The 16,570-nt window shown below is 39.0% G+C and overlaps 1 protein-coding gene across 1 annotated transcript; it reads left to right on the forward strand.

The window, feature by feature from the left end:
• Positions 1-9,379: 9,379 nt before the first annotated feature.
• Positions 9,380-15,280, forward strand: LOC134320109 (neuroendocrine protein 7B2). The gene is made up of 6 exons (XM_063001423.1): positions 9,380-9,448; positions 9,873-10,088; positions 14,039-14,188; positions 14,368-14,480; positions 14,811-14,864; positions 14,975-15,280. The coding sequence occupies exons 2-6, from the start codon at positions 9,875-9,877 to the stop codon at positions 15,089-15,091; spliced, it is 648 nt and encodes a 215-aa protein (XP_062857493.1). The 5' UTR covers positions 9,380-9,448; positions 9,873-9,874; the 3' UTR covers positions 15,092-15,280.
• The last annotated feature ends 1,290 nt before the right edge of the window (positions 15,281-16,570 follow it).

Raw genomic sequence — 16,570 nt, forward strand, 5'->3', positions numbered from 1 at the left:
TAAAAGCAGTAATGATCTTAGGATGGTAAAAAGCCGAAAGATGATCTCACTAAAGCTGTATTTTAATATATTATAATGTCATTTTAAAACAATCAGATTGATAGAACACTGCAGCAGTAAATAAAATGACGTACTGGCTCCTTCTTTAAGATGCATGTTTAGGTCTACTTACAATAGAAATCTAATATTAGTAGATATGGCTGGTAATATTTGTGTAAATCATACTTGTAGTTCATATTTGGCATGACACTTCTTTTAATTATAGGACTGTTTTTTTTTTAATTGAGAAAAATGTGATTGTACTGTTTCACCACTAAGTGGCGCTGTATACCAATAGGATAAACTGGATGACTGTAACTTGTGTATAATGCTCGGTGGCTTAAAAGACTCAGACTCAGACTCTGCTTTATTGTCATTCAACCACGTACATGATAGAACGAAATACAGTTTCACAGGTCTCGGTGTGTGTGACATGAAGAAAATAAAATAGAATAAAATATAGAATAATATAGAATAAACTAAGATAAGTAATAAAAATTTAGAACAAACTGAGAAACTAAAAAGAGTACAAGTACAAAGTATTTACAAGTATTGCAGAACAACTGCAGCAGCTTATGTTTACTAAAGTGCATGATTGCAAAAGGTGTAGCAGCAAAAACTAGCAGCAACAATCCCAAGATTGTCAAAGTGACAGTGTGCCAGTTGTGTCCAGTATGGTAGTTTGTGTTGATAAGATGTTCAGTATATGGGGAGTAGAAGAGTTTAACAGTCTGACTGCATCCGGGTAGAAGCTGTTTTTCAGTCTAGATGTTTTTACCTGGATGCAGCGCAGCCTCCTTCCGGAGGGAAGGGGGGTGAAAAGTCCATGTGCAGGGTGGGTGGGGTCACGGAGGAAGCAGGTGGCTATTTCCCTACATCTGGTTGTGTAAATGTCACTGATGGGTGGTAGACTACATCCGATTGTCCTCTGTGCAGACTTAACCACTCTCTGCAGCGCCTCCTTCTCTGCCCCAGTGCAACCAGAATACCACACAGTGAGGCAGGTGGTCAGGGTGCTCTCCACCACACAGCTGTAGAAGGACCTGAGGATGTCTGTGTGAAGACCTGCCCTCCTCAGCTTCCTCAGGAAATACAAGCGTTGGTTGGCTTTCTTCGTGACAGCTGTGATGTTGGTGCGCCAGGTGAGTGTGTCGGTCAGGTGTACCCCGAGGTACCTGACAGAGTGGACCATCTCCACAGCTGCACCATCGATGTAGAGGGAGGGGGGGCCAGACCTGCGGAAATCCACAACCATCTCCTTGGTCTTCTGGATGTTGAGGATGAGGTTGTTTTCCCTACACCACCATGTCAGGTCCTCTACCTCCCCCTCCCGCCTGTATACCGACTCATCTCCGTGAGTGATGAGTCCGGCCACCACTGTGTCGTCTGCGAACTTAACCACGAGGTTGTTCTTAAATTGAGCTTTGCAGTCGTGGGTCATCAGAGTGAACAACAGTGGGCTAAGCACACATCCCTGGGGGGAGCCGGTGTTCAGGATAATAGTGGAGGATGTGTTGTTGTTGATCCTGACACTTTGTGGCCTGCAGGTCAGGAAATCCAGGACCCAGTTGCACAGGGATGAGGAAGTTCCCAGTGATTTCAGCTTGGACACCAGTTTCTGCGGGATGATGGTATTAAATGCAGAACTGAAATCCAGAAACAGCAGTCTCACGTAGGAGTCCTTATTCTCCAGGTGGGTGAGGGCCTGATGAGTTATAGCAGCGATGGCATCAGCTGTGGACCGGTTACGTCTGTATGCGTACTGGTGTAAATCCCCCGCTACATCAATAGTCTGTTTCAGATGCCTCGACACCAACCTCTCGAAGCACTTCATGATGACAGGAGTAAGTGCAACAGGGCGATAATCGTTAAGGCACGATGCTGAAGAGGACTTAGGTACGGGGATGATTGTGGATGTCTTGAGGCATGATGGAACTCTAGCCTGGGACAGTGAGATATTAAATATGTCCGTCAGGACCTCAGACAGCTGGTGTGCACAGTCTCTCAGAACTCTACCTGGGATCCCATCAGCGCCAGGGGCCTTCCGGGGGTTGACCTTCTGCAATGTTCTTCTCACCTCTGCTGTTGTTATGCTAATGGTTAGGGGTTCGTCCGGGGAGGGGGTGATCCGGGAGGGGGAGGTGGTGTTGGAGACTTCAAAGCGAGCATAAAAGGTGTTTAAGGTGTCGGGGAGATCTGGGTCCTCAGGGCATTGTGCATCATTCTTCTTGTAGTCAGTGATACATCTAATGCCCTTCCACATGCTCTTTGGGTCATTTGAGTTGAAGAATGAAAAAGGTACTTAATAGTACAGTACAACATAGCACATAAAAAGGTAATGGGGTTCTTTCTCAGTGACGGGTATTGGTCAGGCTAAGCTTAAATAATCAAGAAGTGTTTACTCCTTAAGAACAACTATCACTGTTTTTATTGACATTTTTGTTCCAATTAGAAGTAGATTTTCAACGCCTCAGTTTGCATAAGAACTGGTATAAGTCATACAAAAACTGGTTCCTTTATCCATGCCGCTACATGAGTGTAAATAGAGATTATGTAATTTTGTCTTAATGTCTAACTTAAAGCTTAAAGGTTGGACATTAATTTACTGTGATGAATGCTAAACACTTGTGCTTAGAACCTTAAAAATGTTTTAAAAATATAAAAATATTTATACTTGCCTTTCACTTTTACAAATGTATGCAGGTTTTCCTGCTGCTTTTACTTTGTAGCTGTAGGATGTGGAGCTCTATGTAAAATCCATTTAAGTAGCAGGCCATTTGTAATTTGACCTAAACATTGAAATTAAATGTATTAAAATGACTACTTTTGGAAGTAGATTAGTCAAGAATGCCAGATTATTATAACTAAATATTTAAAATTTCTAAATGGTCTAAATCCTGTATGATTAAGTAAAAGTACTTTTAACTTTGGTTTGACTTATTTACTACAGCTAATAACATATGCTTCATTTATTAATTTAAATTTTAGGTTAACTAAAACATAAATGGCATGTTTTGGAACAATCAATCTTAGCCTTTTTTACCAACATGTTTTGCACTGTTGCTTATAGATACCACAAAGTCTTGATAAAAACCTAAGTAACCAAAATAAATGGATGAATTGGATAAATTAAAGAACACACTAACTTTGGTAGGACATCCTTAGAAGTTTATTTATAAGTATAATAACTTGTTTTGTATTGCTGCATATTTAAGTATTTATATAGAAAATGAAACAACTAAAGATGATAGGCTACAAATGGTATGTATATACATTAATAATTAAAAATTCAGTATTCTTTGATCATTGTACTCATGGTTTTATGTTAGCTTCTTGGTAGATGCCTGCAAGTATCTGTTAAATCATGCCAGCTCTGAGGGCTTGTTCAGGAAGTCTGGATCTGTTGTACGTCTTAAAGCTTTAAGAGTAAGTAACAAGAAGCGTTTTGAGACATCATAGATAATGCTGAAGAAATAAGTGCTGTAATGCATCGTTTTGATCTCTCTACAGTCAAGGCTTGATGAGGGCGAGCATTGCCTCTCTGCTGCACTTCCATGTGATGTGGCCAGCCTGGTCAAGCAGTTCTTTAAAGAGCTTCCACAGCCGATCTTTCCTCCAGTTTTACTTCAGGCCTTTAACAGAAGTCAACAGCTAGCCAGTGAGAAACATAGAACCATTGCTACTCAGCTGGTCTCCTGCCTTCTGCCTGATACTAATAAGTCCATACTCCAGTTTTTCTTTGTTTTTCTTAGACAAATCTCTCTCAGGTATGTGTACACACATCTAAGAAGTTATTTATTCTGTCCACTGCTTGGGTAGCAAATGGGAAATTTCTACTGTAAAGTTAATGTTTCAAAGCCTTTTTCCTGCAATCTTCTCCACATATAAACAATGCACACAGACTTAGCCTTCCACATGATCTTGGAGAGAACAGTATTTGTTGGACCAGCTAAAAAATTTTTTGCTTTGATGTCCAGTTTCAGTGCCTGCATTTTAGTTGTAGGTCTTCTGACTGTAGACAGGATTTAGCACAGACACTCTGCCTGAGACTTTGCAGGCCCATACACAGAAGGGTTTGATACACTGTGTGTTGTGACACATTTACTTCATTTGTGATTTGAAATATGTTATTTAAACCACAGTAGTCTGTTGGTCTTTACTCTTATTTTATCTGGCATTAAAGAGTCTTGGCTGCCCAACCACCTGTTAGCAGTTTATGGCTTGTCTCTCCTTGGACCCATGTCACTGAGTACTTACCAAGTTGTTATGAAATAAGCGTTGTTATGCAGAGTGGTTTTAGTTTTGGGTAATTGGTGTATATGGTATGAAGTTAAAACATGTACATCTAAATTTTTTCATCTTTATTTGGAAAAAGGAACACTGAAAATTGTAGATAAAAATATATATTAAAACACTGTTCCTTCAATCCAGTTCATTTAAGGTTTGTTTCAGTAAACTGTTGACAGGAAAATGTATAAATTATGTATTTGTTGTATGGTAACAGTGTGGGGTAGATCCTTGCTTATTCTATAAAGACTGTGTACAACTTGAGGTCCATCAAGACAGTTTAAAATAACTCATCTGGTCTGCACAGAGCCATTAGAGATGAATAGTGCAAGTCATGCCTTTTCATGCAGCATCAGTGCTTTACCTAACGAATGCTGTTTTAAAATAATGGGCACAGCCGTTTAGTTTAACAGAAGAGTGAATGCAGTTGGAGCTGCAAAGTTCTGTTGATGCCCATTGTTCTGGTATAGGATATCTGACAAGCTCACGGTCAGGTGTTCATATATGTTAAGCTATATAGAGCAGGTGTGTGTAAGCAAGTTTTTCTCACTATCTTCATACAGGGAAACGTGTCTCTTAATGTTTAATCATCAGTGTACTTTAGTAGATGCTGTTGTAGGTTATAGTTTGTAAACATATTCCTTTTAAATTTGTATTGTGTTGTTTTCTTAAGGTCATCTGAGAATAAAATGGACAGCTACAACCTGTCAGTGGTCTTTACCCCCACTCTATTTCACTTGTACGGTTCTGAATGGAATGATGGGTGCTATAGGCTTTATATTGAAGTCATCTGCACCTTTATAGAAAATGCACACACATTTGGTATGTTCTAGTGTATTTCTATACTAATCAACATTGAAATATGTGCTGTATTGTCTATTGATGGATACGCTCTTTCTAAATAGCTGCTGTTCCTGATACCATATTTGGCAAAGATCCTTCTGTAGTAGAAAGCAATCTGCTAAATGAGAAGGTCTCCAGTTTTGGGTGGAAGAACAATGGAAGGAGGAGTTTAAATGGTACAAAATCTGTCATCTTTTTTGTGTGTGAGATTCCTACGACAGCCCTGTTCTCATATAGAATTTTTTTTCTGCAGTTTCATTATTAAGAAAAGCTCAAACTCCTGGTTCTGAAGAGATGATGCTGAATGATGTTGATGTATTTCCCAACAAGAAGCAAAAATCTCTCAGAAGAAGTTTAGGAATGGTGCCAGGTGTCCTGTTTGGCAATTGCACTGATTCTTCAACACGTAAATGCACAGCAAACAGATTATAGCTTTGACTATTGTAATTATAGTTTTATAATTTTAGTAATTGGACTGTATGTGTTTATTTAAAGAGGAGCAAGATTCCAGTCCCTCGGTCCTCTGGAACAGACGTCTTAGCAACTCTGCGAGAAGAAGCTGTGCTAGAGTCTGTAAAACAGTAAAAAGGTATGCATTTGTATAATTTATATAAATGTTTAACCCTTAAAATATGTGCAACTAACTCAGGAATACAGTTTGAACCCTGTACATTTTGTCCACCTTGTGTTGTGGATATGATTTTGAATAAATATAAATGACATTTCCCTGTCAGTCAACACTTATTCATTTATAATGACAAAGTAAAACATGTTTGGAAAGTTTTTTAAAAATGTATTAAATATCAAAAACATATCTCTTACACACTATATTCAATACTTCAAACTCTTTATTCAATAATTTAAAGAAGCCTGCCTCTTTGGCAGCAAGTCTTGGATATGTCTCTACAAGCTGCACATAAGTTTGGGCAGTTTATCTTGTTTTTCATAAAAAGGTCTCTCCACAGATGTTCAATGGGGTTTAAATCTGGCAATAACTGGGCTACTTAAGGATACTCAGGGATTTGCCCTAGAGCCACTGTTGTGTTTTGGCTGTATGCTTTGTGCCATTGTTATACTGAAAAGTGAACCGTCACTGTAGTTCAGAGTGTGTGTGCACTTTCAAAGATTTTTCAAGGATTCTTCAAGGATGTTTCACTGTAAGGATGGTATTAGCCAAAGGAAGTTACCTTTTTTTTACCAACCAGAATGCTTACCCAAAGACTTCCATCAGACCAGGTTCAAGGTTGTGCCAAATTTCAAAATGTATTACAACAGCTTTAAACTGAGTTTGAGATTATTCAATAAATGCTAAAGCCTACTTCTGTAACCTATTGAAACCACAGATTGTTAAAAATAACATGTTAATTTAATACTTTATGTTACCATTAGTGGTTCTTAAATGTCTGACCATTCTCTTTGTGTTAGAGTTGTATCGGAGACAGTTTGCTGTGGTACATCGAGTCCTGGTGATAATCCTTCATCTCAGTCCCATGTTGCTTCATGCTGGCTTGAGCCTTACCAGGACACACCTGTTAGTGTTTGTCTGAAGAGGTGTTACCATGAACAGGAGTGTGACACCATCAAATCACGACCCATACCTAGTGTTTTCAAGACACTTTTCTGCAGCTCAGCCAGAAACAGTCCAGAAGACCAGCAGCTTCTCACACAGGATGGGACCAGTCCTATCATCCATTCAAGCAATGCTGGGCAAAGACCAGTGAACAGATATATCCGTCCTGTGGGGTGCTCTAATTCTACATGCATGGAAAAACAGCCCAGTAAATTAGGATTGGTTGTGACTGATGTAGATGACTGCAATAATGTACGAGTTAGCACTGATGAGGCTGACACAGGTGAAGTTCATTTAAAAGAAAATTCGTCAGACACTCCAAAGAATCCTAAAGTGAAGGTAGTGGATCGCATTCGGAATTATAGTAGGCTAAAGCCAGTTGTGCATAAAGTGCGGTCTCCTTTAAAATTTAACCGCACCCCTGTTTACCAGTATGTGAAGCGGATCAACTCTTGTTTGATAACAGGACACCTAATAAAATAATACTTATTTTACCATGTTGAATGAAAAGAACGCTAAGTTATGCCAAGTAAAAAAAAGAATTGTGTTACACAGCATTTAAAATCATTGTTACCTTTTATGCAGTTTTACTAGCTTTTGTGTTTACTGCTGTTGGATTGTTAAAAGAAATACTACTTTTAGTAAAAAAAAAAAAAAGACAGCTCTTGCAACTTACTAAATAAAAAACTTGTTTTATGAGCTAAAAATGTTAAATGCAAAATGTACTACCAAGGTTGTTTATGTAGTTTGTACCCACTGGTCTAACACTGGTCTAACACTGGTCTAACACTGGTCTAACACTGGTCTAACACTGGTCTAACACTGGTCTTACTTCTTAAAAGCCATTTCAGTTGCCTTAGCTGTATTACTGGTTTTCAGCGGCACCCAGTGTGAGCACTGCTGGTAATGTGGAATGTCCCTCTTCTAAATGTACTTATTGGTGGACATATTTAAGCCTTTTTAAGTAACACTAGTGGTATTCTACCAAAATATGCATTTTAAACCCATTTTAACTGGCCCCACAACTACTTTCAAATTCACATTAAATAAAAGCTTTAATCAAACAGGGAAGTTATTAGGTGTTGTCCGCATACATATGCATCAGATATACATGGTGAAGTATTTCTTTTAATGGCTGTTTCATGCTTTTTATGTGTCATTGTTCTATGGACCTGTAATTATATTGTGAAATGTTTTAAAACACATTTTGTAAAAAAAATGCACTTGTGTGATGCCTGTAACCCAATAAAACTGAGCTAAAACAGAAAAAGATCATGTGCTTTGATGGTGTCGTAGATAAGGCTAATCCAGGGGTGGCTCAGCGGTCTGTTTTGCTAGCCCACCACCGCTGAGATCCAGGTTAGAATCTTAGTGGTGCTATCGACTGGCCAGGTGTCTACACAAACTGTCTGGTTGAATGGCTGAAGCCATGTGAAGGATTGGCACCCTGTCCAGGATATTCCTGCCTTCCTACCAGTGTGTCCCAGTGAAACTGGACCTGCTGTGACCCTGACTGAATGAAATTGCATCAGAACTAAGCTGTTTTTTTTTTTTGCCAATTTCCATCATCTAGAACTTGGTAACATCTTGGAAAATCTTTCTAATAAAAAAAATGCATGAGGTAGATTGCCTAGTCACATGGTGTGACAGCTGGAAGAGTGGGTACACTTGATTCTCGCCTTTTATTACTGCATGTGTGGTGTGTGTGTGTTTCCTCTGGGTACTACCCCCCACCCTTGCAGGTAAAAAGCAAATACCACCATATGTTTTTCATGTTTTGTACACTACATAGTCATTTTAAGGTCAGGTGTTTTAGTCACAACTATTGCTAAAAGTGTATAGAAGTATTAAATAAATGGTGTGTAATAAATAATATGTCCGCAGTTATGTGGCAACAGTTTAGGAAAGACCATGTTGCACAAAGAAGATACCTAAAGACATGGTTTTGTAGAGTCTGATGTGGAGGAACATCACCCAGCTGCACAGAGCACTTCAGACATGTTAAGTGTCTAAACAAAAGTAAGTCACATGTATGACTTGCAGAATGTGGATTGGTTACTTCTGGGTATGAGAATGTTATTATTTTTATGATCCTCTTGCTTGTTACAGCCAGTCCATCATACCACCACCATAATTGTCCTTTAAGGGCGGCAAGGTGGCTCAGTGGATATCACTGTCGCCTCACAGCAAGAAGGTATAGGGTTCATTCCCCAGCTGGGGCGGTCCAGGTCCTTTCTGTGTGGAGTTTGCATGTTCTCATTTGTGTCTGTGTGAGTTTCCTTTGGGAGCTCCGGTTTCTGCCCACAGTCCAAAGACGTGCAAGTGAGGTGAATTGATGATACAAAATTGTCCATGACTGTTTGACATTAAACGTGTGAACTGATGAATCTTGTGTAACTGTTTCTGTCATGACTGTAACCATCCTAATAAATAAATAAACATTCCCCTTACTTACAAATGAAAACATGGTAGACTCCTCTGCTAAATAGCTTGTGTTGTGTTATTCTTTGGCACTAGAGAAACTCGTTTTGTTGCTGCAAATGACCTTTAAATCATTAGAGCTAAAACTGGATATAATGTACCTTTAAATACGGTGATGGTGGGTGAGGAGAGGAGCGGGTGGTTTAGTAACATCTCTGGTGCTCAGTGAGGAAGGAGCTGCGCCACTGCTCAACACTGCCTGCTCTCTCCTCTAATACATCATACACGGTACATTCATCTTCATTCTTTCTGTCGTTTTAGATTTTGCACTCTAGAAGCTACAGTCGTGGTTTTAATCGTTAAATAAATGTTTGGTAATGAGACTGATGGTGTGTTCTTATGTAAACACGATCTGTTCATTCTGTTCTCCAATGGCGCAGCTGCACTGGAGAAACGATCAGGCTTTAATCACTGTAATGCGCTTACACCATCTGCAAACCTGCTTTTTCTTTTTATTTGTTTTAAAATGTACGTTTTAATAATGTAAAGTATAGTCGAAAACGGTGAAATCGATGCTATTTCTGTCGTGTTGCTGTCTCAGGAAGGAGGACATAATAACAAGGCCAGATCCTGTAATATAATAAACATTCACAGCCAGGTTACCATTGCGCATGGTTAAAGATCAGTGTTTTCTCTCGCTGTGTGTGTTTAGATATGGGCTCGATGAGGGGCTCAGAGGTGTGGGTACTGGTGCTAATGATCAGCACGGTGGTGATGAAGATGCAGGTGGAGGGGCGCAGTATGAGGGCAGATGAGGACATACAGCGCCTCCTGCACGGTGTGATGGAACAGCTGGGCATCGCCAGACCCCGTGAGGAGTACCCAGCTCACCAAGCTGCTCATGTAGCTGGTCCTCTCAGTATCCAGGGTGAATATCACTTACACTATTATAGCAGAAAAATAGGTCTTCCAAGAGTCTGCAAAGAAGTCATCAAATATCGCTATATAAATATATATATAATCGCTATAAAAGCAGAATCAGTTCTATCCATACCATCTCCATTCTATTTCTGCACTAAGTGTTTCAGTTTTTCTTTTGTACTTATGTCACATCACAAATTAATATTTGGAGTTAGTGCATGTAATTCCCAAAAATGCACCATGGAAAACGCACAGATCAAATAATATACAGTAGATGTACCGTAGAATAGGCCATACCAGACTAACACGCAAACACTTAATATTAGAAGACCCCACACTTTGTGTAGACTGCCACACACCAACCACCATAAAACACATCCTGATTGAATGGCCAAAGTACAACAGTGAAAGGCAAAAACTACATACAGTGTATCACAAAAGTGAGTACACCCCTCACATTTCTGCAGATATTTAAGTATATCTTTTCATGGGACAACACTGACAAAATGACACTTTGACACAATGAAAAGTAGTCTGTGTGCAGCTTATATAACAGTGTAAATTTATTCTTCCCTCAAAATAACTCAATATACAGCCATTAATGTCTAAACCACCGGCAACAAAAGTGAGTACACCCCTTAGTGAAAGTTTCTGAAGTGTCAATATTTTGTGTGGCCACCATTATTTCCCAGAACTGCCTTAACTCTCCTGGGCATGGAGTTTACCAGAGCTTCACAGGTTGCCACTGGAATGCTTTTCCACTCCTCCATGACGACATCACGGAGCATATTCATATTCGAGACTTTGCGCTCCTCCACCTTCCGCTTGAGGATGCCCCAAAGATGTTCTATTGGGTTTAGGTCTGGAGACATGCTTGGCCAGTCCATCACCTTTACCCTCAGCCTCTTCAATAAAGCAGTGGTCGTCTTAGAGGTGTGTTTGAGGTCATTATCATGCTGGAACACTGCCCTGCGACCCAGTTTCCGGAGGGAGGGGATCATGCTCTGCTTCAGTATTTCACAGTACATATTGGAGTTCATGTGTCCCTCAATGAAATGTAACTCCCCAACACCTGCTGCACTCATGCAGCCCCAGACCATGGCATTCCCACCACCATGCTTGACTGTAGGCATGACACACTTATCTTTGTACTCCTCACCTGATTGCCGCCACACATGCTTGAGACCATCTGAACCAAACAAATTAATCTTGGTCTCATCAGACCATAGGACATGGTTCCAGTAATCCATGTCCTTTGTTGACATGTCTTCAGCAAACTGTTTGCGGGCTTTCTTGTGTAGAGACTTCAGAAGAGGCTTCCTTCTGGGGTGACAGCCATGCAGACCAATTTGATGTAGTGTGCGGCGTATGGTCTGAGCACTGACAGGCTGACCCCCCACCTTTTCAATCTCTGCAGCAATGCTGACAGCACTCCTGCGCCTATCTTTCAAAGACAGCAGTTGGATGTGACGCTGAGAACGTGCACTCAGCTTCTTTGGACGACCAACGCGAGGTCTGTTCTGAGTGGACCCTGCTCTTTTAAAACGCTGGATGATCTTGGCCACTGTGCTGCAGCTCAGTTTCAGGGTGTTGGCAATCTTCTTGTAGCCTTGGCCATCTTCATGTAGCGCAACAATTCGTCTTTTAAGATCCTCAGAGAGTTCTTTGCCATGAGGTGCCATGTTGGAACTTTCAGTGACCAGTATGAGAGAGTGTGAGAGCTGTACTACTAAATTGAACACACCTGCTCCCTATGCACACCTGAGACCTAGTAACACTAACAAATCACATGACATTTTGGAGGGAAAATGACAAGCAGTGCTCAATTTGGACATTTAGGGGTGTAGTCTCTTAGGGGTGTACTCACTTTTGTTGCCGGTGGTTTAGACATTAATGGCTGTATATTGAGTTATTTTAAGGGAAGAATAAATTTACACTGTTATATAAGCTGCACACAGACTACTTTTCATTGTGTCAATGTGTCATTTTGTCAGTGTTGTCCCATGAAAAGATATACTTAAATATCTGCAGAAATGTGAGGGGTGTACTCACTTTTGTGATACACTGTATGCCCAATACCATAAAATAAATATATATACAATAGTATAATAGTATAACAGTGGCGAGCCGTGTATTTCACACCTAGGCCTTCAGTGGCGTATTGCCTGAATAAATCCACCTCTTAATAACATCATTATGGCTACAGAAACCATCAATATTATGCAAAAATGTAGTATAACGAGTCGTTGCCTCACAGATAACTTAAGTAGCCCGAATAATGCCATTACTAAAGCAACAAACCCACGTAGCACAATTCAACAAGTGTCCTTCCACTGCAGCCACAGCTGCGACACACATCAAAATGCATCAATAATGACATAATAAAATGACAATATTATTTTAAAAAAGACAATAAAATGCATTTTACTCACCAAAACTCCTGATTATTTGTACACAAATCCATCCTCCTTTCTTTCCTTAAGAAAAGTTCAATTACCCTGTTGTATAGAGTATCCGTGCGCTGAAGTTTTAACAATAGGTCCTTTTCTATTGCCATCAATGCTAATGCTGAAAGTCGAGCCTGTCCTGTTGTATTTCTGGCATATGTTTTAATTTGCTTTAAATAAATCAATTTCTTCTCCCCCTTCAGCCATTGTGGGTTGATAAAACAGCTTAAATCAAGAAAAATATATTTTCGCGTGTGCAAGTCACTACAGATAAAGTTTGTTATTTTCTTTAACCATCCAATCAGAGGACTTACGTAATTGCACGCCTGCTAGATGGCCTTGGCAACACCAACTCAAAATCTGATTGGTTAAAGTATCAATTTCATTGCCATTTATTTTAGGCTAGAGGCGCCTGCACTACTGTTTTTGAAGGCCTTAAGGCAGATTTCTTTGACCCTGGCAACACATGATGACTGAAATATGATTGGATAATAGCTCTAGTATAAATATACACGGCTGGAAGCAGTGCAACTAAAAGAAAGTCTATGAAAGAAAGAAAACAGACTATTTGGAATTAATTTATAAATATTCATGGAAAAATATATTAAAACATAAGTCAGTGATTCTGACAGTGTTTAGGCCAGCAGAGAAGGCCTTGCTGGCCCTCACGGTCCACCACTGTAGTATAATATATACAAAACCAATAAAACTAGCATAAAACACTGATTCCTGTCGTGAATGTCATAAATATGACAGCATGGCGTTACAAAAACAAACAAGTGCACATAATTCAAAATATTTTTATGTTTTATCCTGTCAAGTTAATTGATTTGTGTAATTATACAATAATTTGAAGCCTGCAACATTTTTAACAAGTTGGGACAAAGCGATGCAGCCACCGTTGGACCCTTCAGTGGCGCTCCGACCTCAGCTTCCAAAGAATCTGGGATGTGTTGGCAAAAAAGCATTTAGTTGTACTGTACACGTGTATATGACAGACAGTGGCAATGTAAGAGGCAAGTTGTGAAAAAAATATATTAAAAAACTATTTTAAAAACTTAACTGGGATGCTCCCGGCAATAATTTCTGGACTTTCCGGACAAAACTGTAAATTATAGGAAAACTGTAATTATTAGGAGAATGGGAAAAGGTGAAGGTTTTTTTTTTAGTGTGATGCAGGCATCAAATGTTAAATCTTTATTTACAATATACAGTTAAGTTGGTCAGTAAACACATTGAACACATTTTTACTTTTGTCAGTTAAATAAAGGTTCAAGAGAATTAACATATCAGATTTTTTAAAGTTGCATTTTACAAACAGCCCAACTTTTCTGTAAATGAGATTGCATAATTTCTAAAAGTAATAGTATACTCTCTCTCTATACAAATATGAAATCCTACACTGTTAAGCATTGTGTCAAAAAGCTCACTCACCTGATTGCTTGTTGTAGGAGTGGTGTTATTAATTTGACTCTAAATCTGTTGAGTAATGTGAGTATGTTTCCACTAGGTGGTGCTCATGAGGGACTTCAGCATCTAGGACCTTATGGGAACATCCCAAACATTGTTGCAGAACTGACTGGGGACAATGTCCCAAAAGACCTCAGCGAGGACCACAGCTATCCTGACCCACCTAACCCGTGTCCACTGGGAAAAACTGGTACAGATATTGAAACTGAAATCTGTATGACTGCTTCAGCTTTGAGTTCTATTACTATATTTAATTCTAATTTTAAAGACTACAAAATGTGCATTTATAGAAAATAGAACAAGGCGTATGTCTGAAAGAATAAGTGAATCACCGCTCTTAAATGACACATTACTGATTATATGTTTCAGCTGCTGATGGGTGTTTAGAGAATTCACCAGACACGGCAGAGTTCAGTCGAGAGTTTCAAAAACATCAGCATCTTTTTGACCCAGAGCACGACTACTCTGCATTGGCCAAGTGGGTAAGTAACACATAGAAGATATATTCCAGGGTGTAGTCTTGCTTTGGTCCACTGTTTCCATAGGTTTATTATTTATTGGTTTATTTGCTGTTGGTAAATACAATAGATCAGTGCTTTACTATCAGTGTGTATGTTAGTCTAGTAGTTTACTGTTCCAGTTAATCAGTTTTAATTTTAAGGTTAACAAAAATGTACATGGCATTAAAATTATGTAAGGTCCAAAATGATTTAAGCCCAGCCTTATTCAAAGTGCTTTTTGAGTTTTGTTTTTTAAAGTAAAATATTATTGATTCTTGCAATCATCTGCATTCTTTTTGATTGTGTTTGCAGAATAAGAAGCTGTTGTATGAAAAATTGAAAGGAGGACCTAAAAGGAGTAAAAGGGTATAAATAAATCTTTTGTTATTCCTTTGTAGTATTTTCACGTCTGTTTATGCTTCTCTCGTGTTATGGAAAAGGAATTTGACAGACACTCCCTTTGTGTTTTCTTTCAGAGCATTAACCCATATCTGATGGGACAGAGACTGGACAATGTGGTGGCTAAGAAATCTGTTCCACATTTTCCAGAGGAGGAAGAGATGGAAACCACTACAAGCCATATCAAAGTGTAAACTTTATCATATACTGACAGTTGTATAATAAAACTGTGGTAATTAACAGTGCTCATCCAAATTAGAACCAGTAAACCTAAATCACAAGAACTGAACTGAACCGAATGCTGATCATCCCAAGTGTATTTTCCCTTTACTGTTTTTAGTTTGTTTTTAGTAAGTTAAATAAAACAAATATGTTTGTGTGCATATGTTTTTTTGATGTGTGTTCTCTAAAATCTGTCTAATGATCTTACTCAATCCTGCACATCCGGTGCTTGTTATAAAGAACTGAACAGGGATTTTCAAGCCATTTCTTTAATCAAAACAGATTTGTCACATTTTAGTTTCTTTTTCCAGATTTTCCAGATGTTGAGGTTTTTAGTCTGTTTAGACCTGTTTTGGTAAATAAGTGTGCAATGTATTGCAGTGCAGTGGTAAATATACTATACAGTCATGTTAGATGGATGATAGGGCAAGAAAACCATGTCGCTTAAAGACATTTTTAGATATTAGTTTTTTTAGCAAAATGTCATCAAAAAGATAAAACTATTTCAAAAATCTGAAACTAATATGGTTATGTAACATCTACAAGGTAAAAAGGGGGAACATTGTACATATTTTAATCCAGTGTGTTACTGGTGAGTTGTCTAACTATACTGTTTTTTAGTGTGTAAAAAGTACAGACTTAACCAGTTACTCTCACAAAAACAGGTAGTGAAGCACTTCATGTCCTTTTTGTGATAGGGACCCATCCTCCTTTTCCAATTAACTTCACTGAATAGGAGGGCACGGTGGCTAAGTGGGTAGCACTGTCACCTCACAGCAAGAAGGTCCTGGGTTCGATCACCAGGTGGGACAGTCTGGGTCCTTTCTGTGTCGAGTTTGCATGTTCTCCCCGTGTCTGCGTGGGTTTCCTCCAGGTGCTCCGGTTGGAGATACTAAATTGTCCATGACTGTGTTTAATATAACCTTGTGAACTGATGAACCTTGTGTAATGAGTAACTACCGTCATGTCATGAATGTAACCAAAGTTTAAAACATGATGGTAAAATCCTAATAAACAAATAAACAAACTTCACTGAGTATTTTTGGGATGGGATGATATGACACACTGATTGTGAGTCAGGACTTCTAGTCTAACATCAGTGTCAGATCTCAGAAATGTTGTTTAAACTAAATAAGCTCAAATGCCCACAGACACATTTATAAATGTTGTGGAAAGCCTTCCAAGAAGAGCGGAGGGTTTTAGCAGCAAATGGGTGACTCTATAATAGTGTTCTTAGTTTGGGATGTCCAACAAACTCACAACAGGGTGTTCAAAAACTTACAGTGTACGTAATGTATAAAGAAGAGATTAACAGTGGTAGGTGTTGTAAGAAAAATAACCGTTAGCAATGTGTGTGGCTCAAACACTTTTTGGTCATATAGTGTAGGCCTATATTAATTATGGCTGATTGATCCAGATGCTAAAAGTACTTCTAGGCTACCTAAAAAGAC

The sequence above is a fragment of the Trichomycterus rosablanca genome, chromosome 9, assembly GCF_030014385.1.
Source record: "Trichomycterus rosablanca isolate fTriRos1 chromosome 9, fTriRos1.hap1, whole genome shotgun sequence".
Lineage (NCBI taxonomy): Eukaryota > Metazoa > Chordata > Actinopteri > Siluriformes > Trichomycteridae > Trichomycterus > Trichomycterus rosablanca.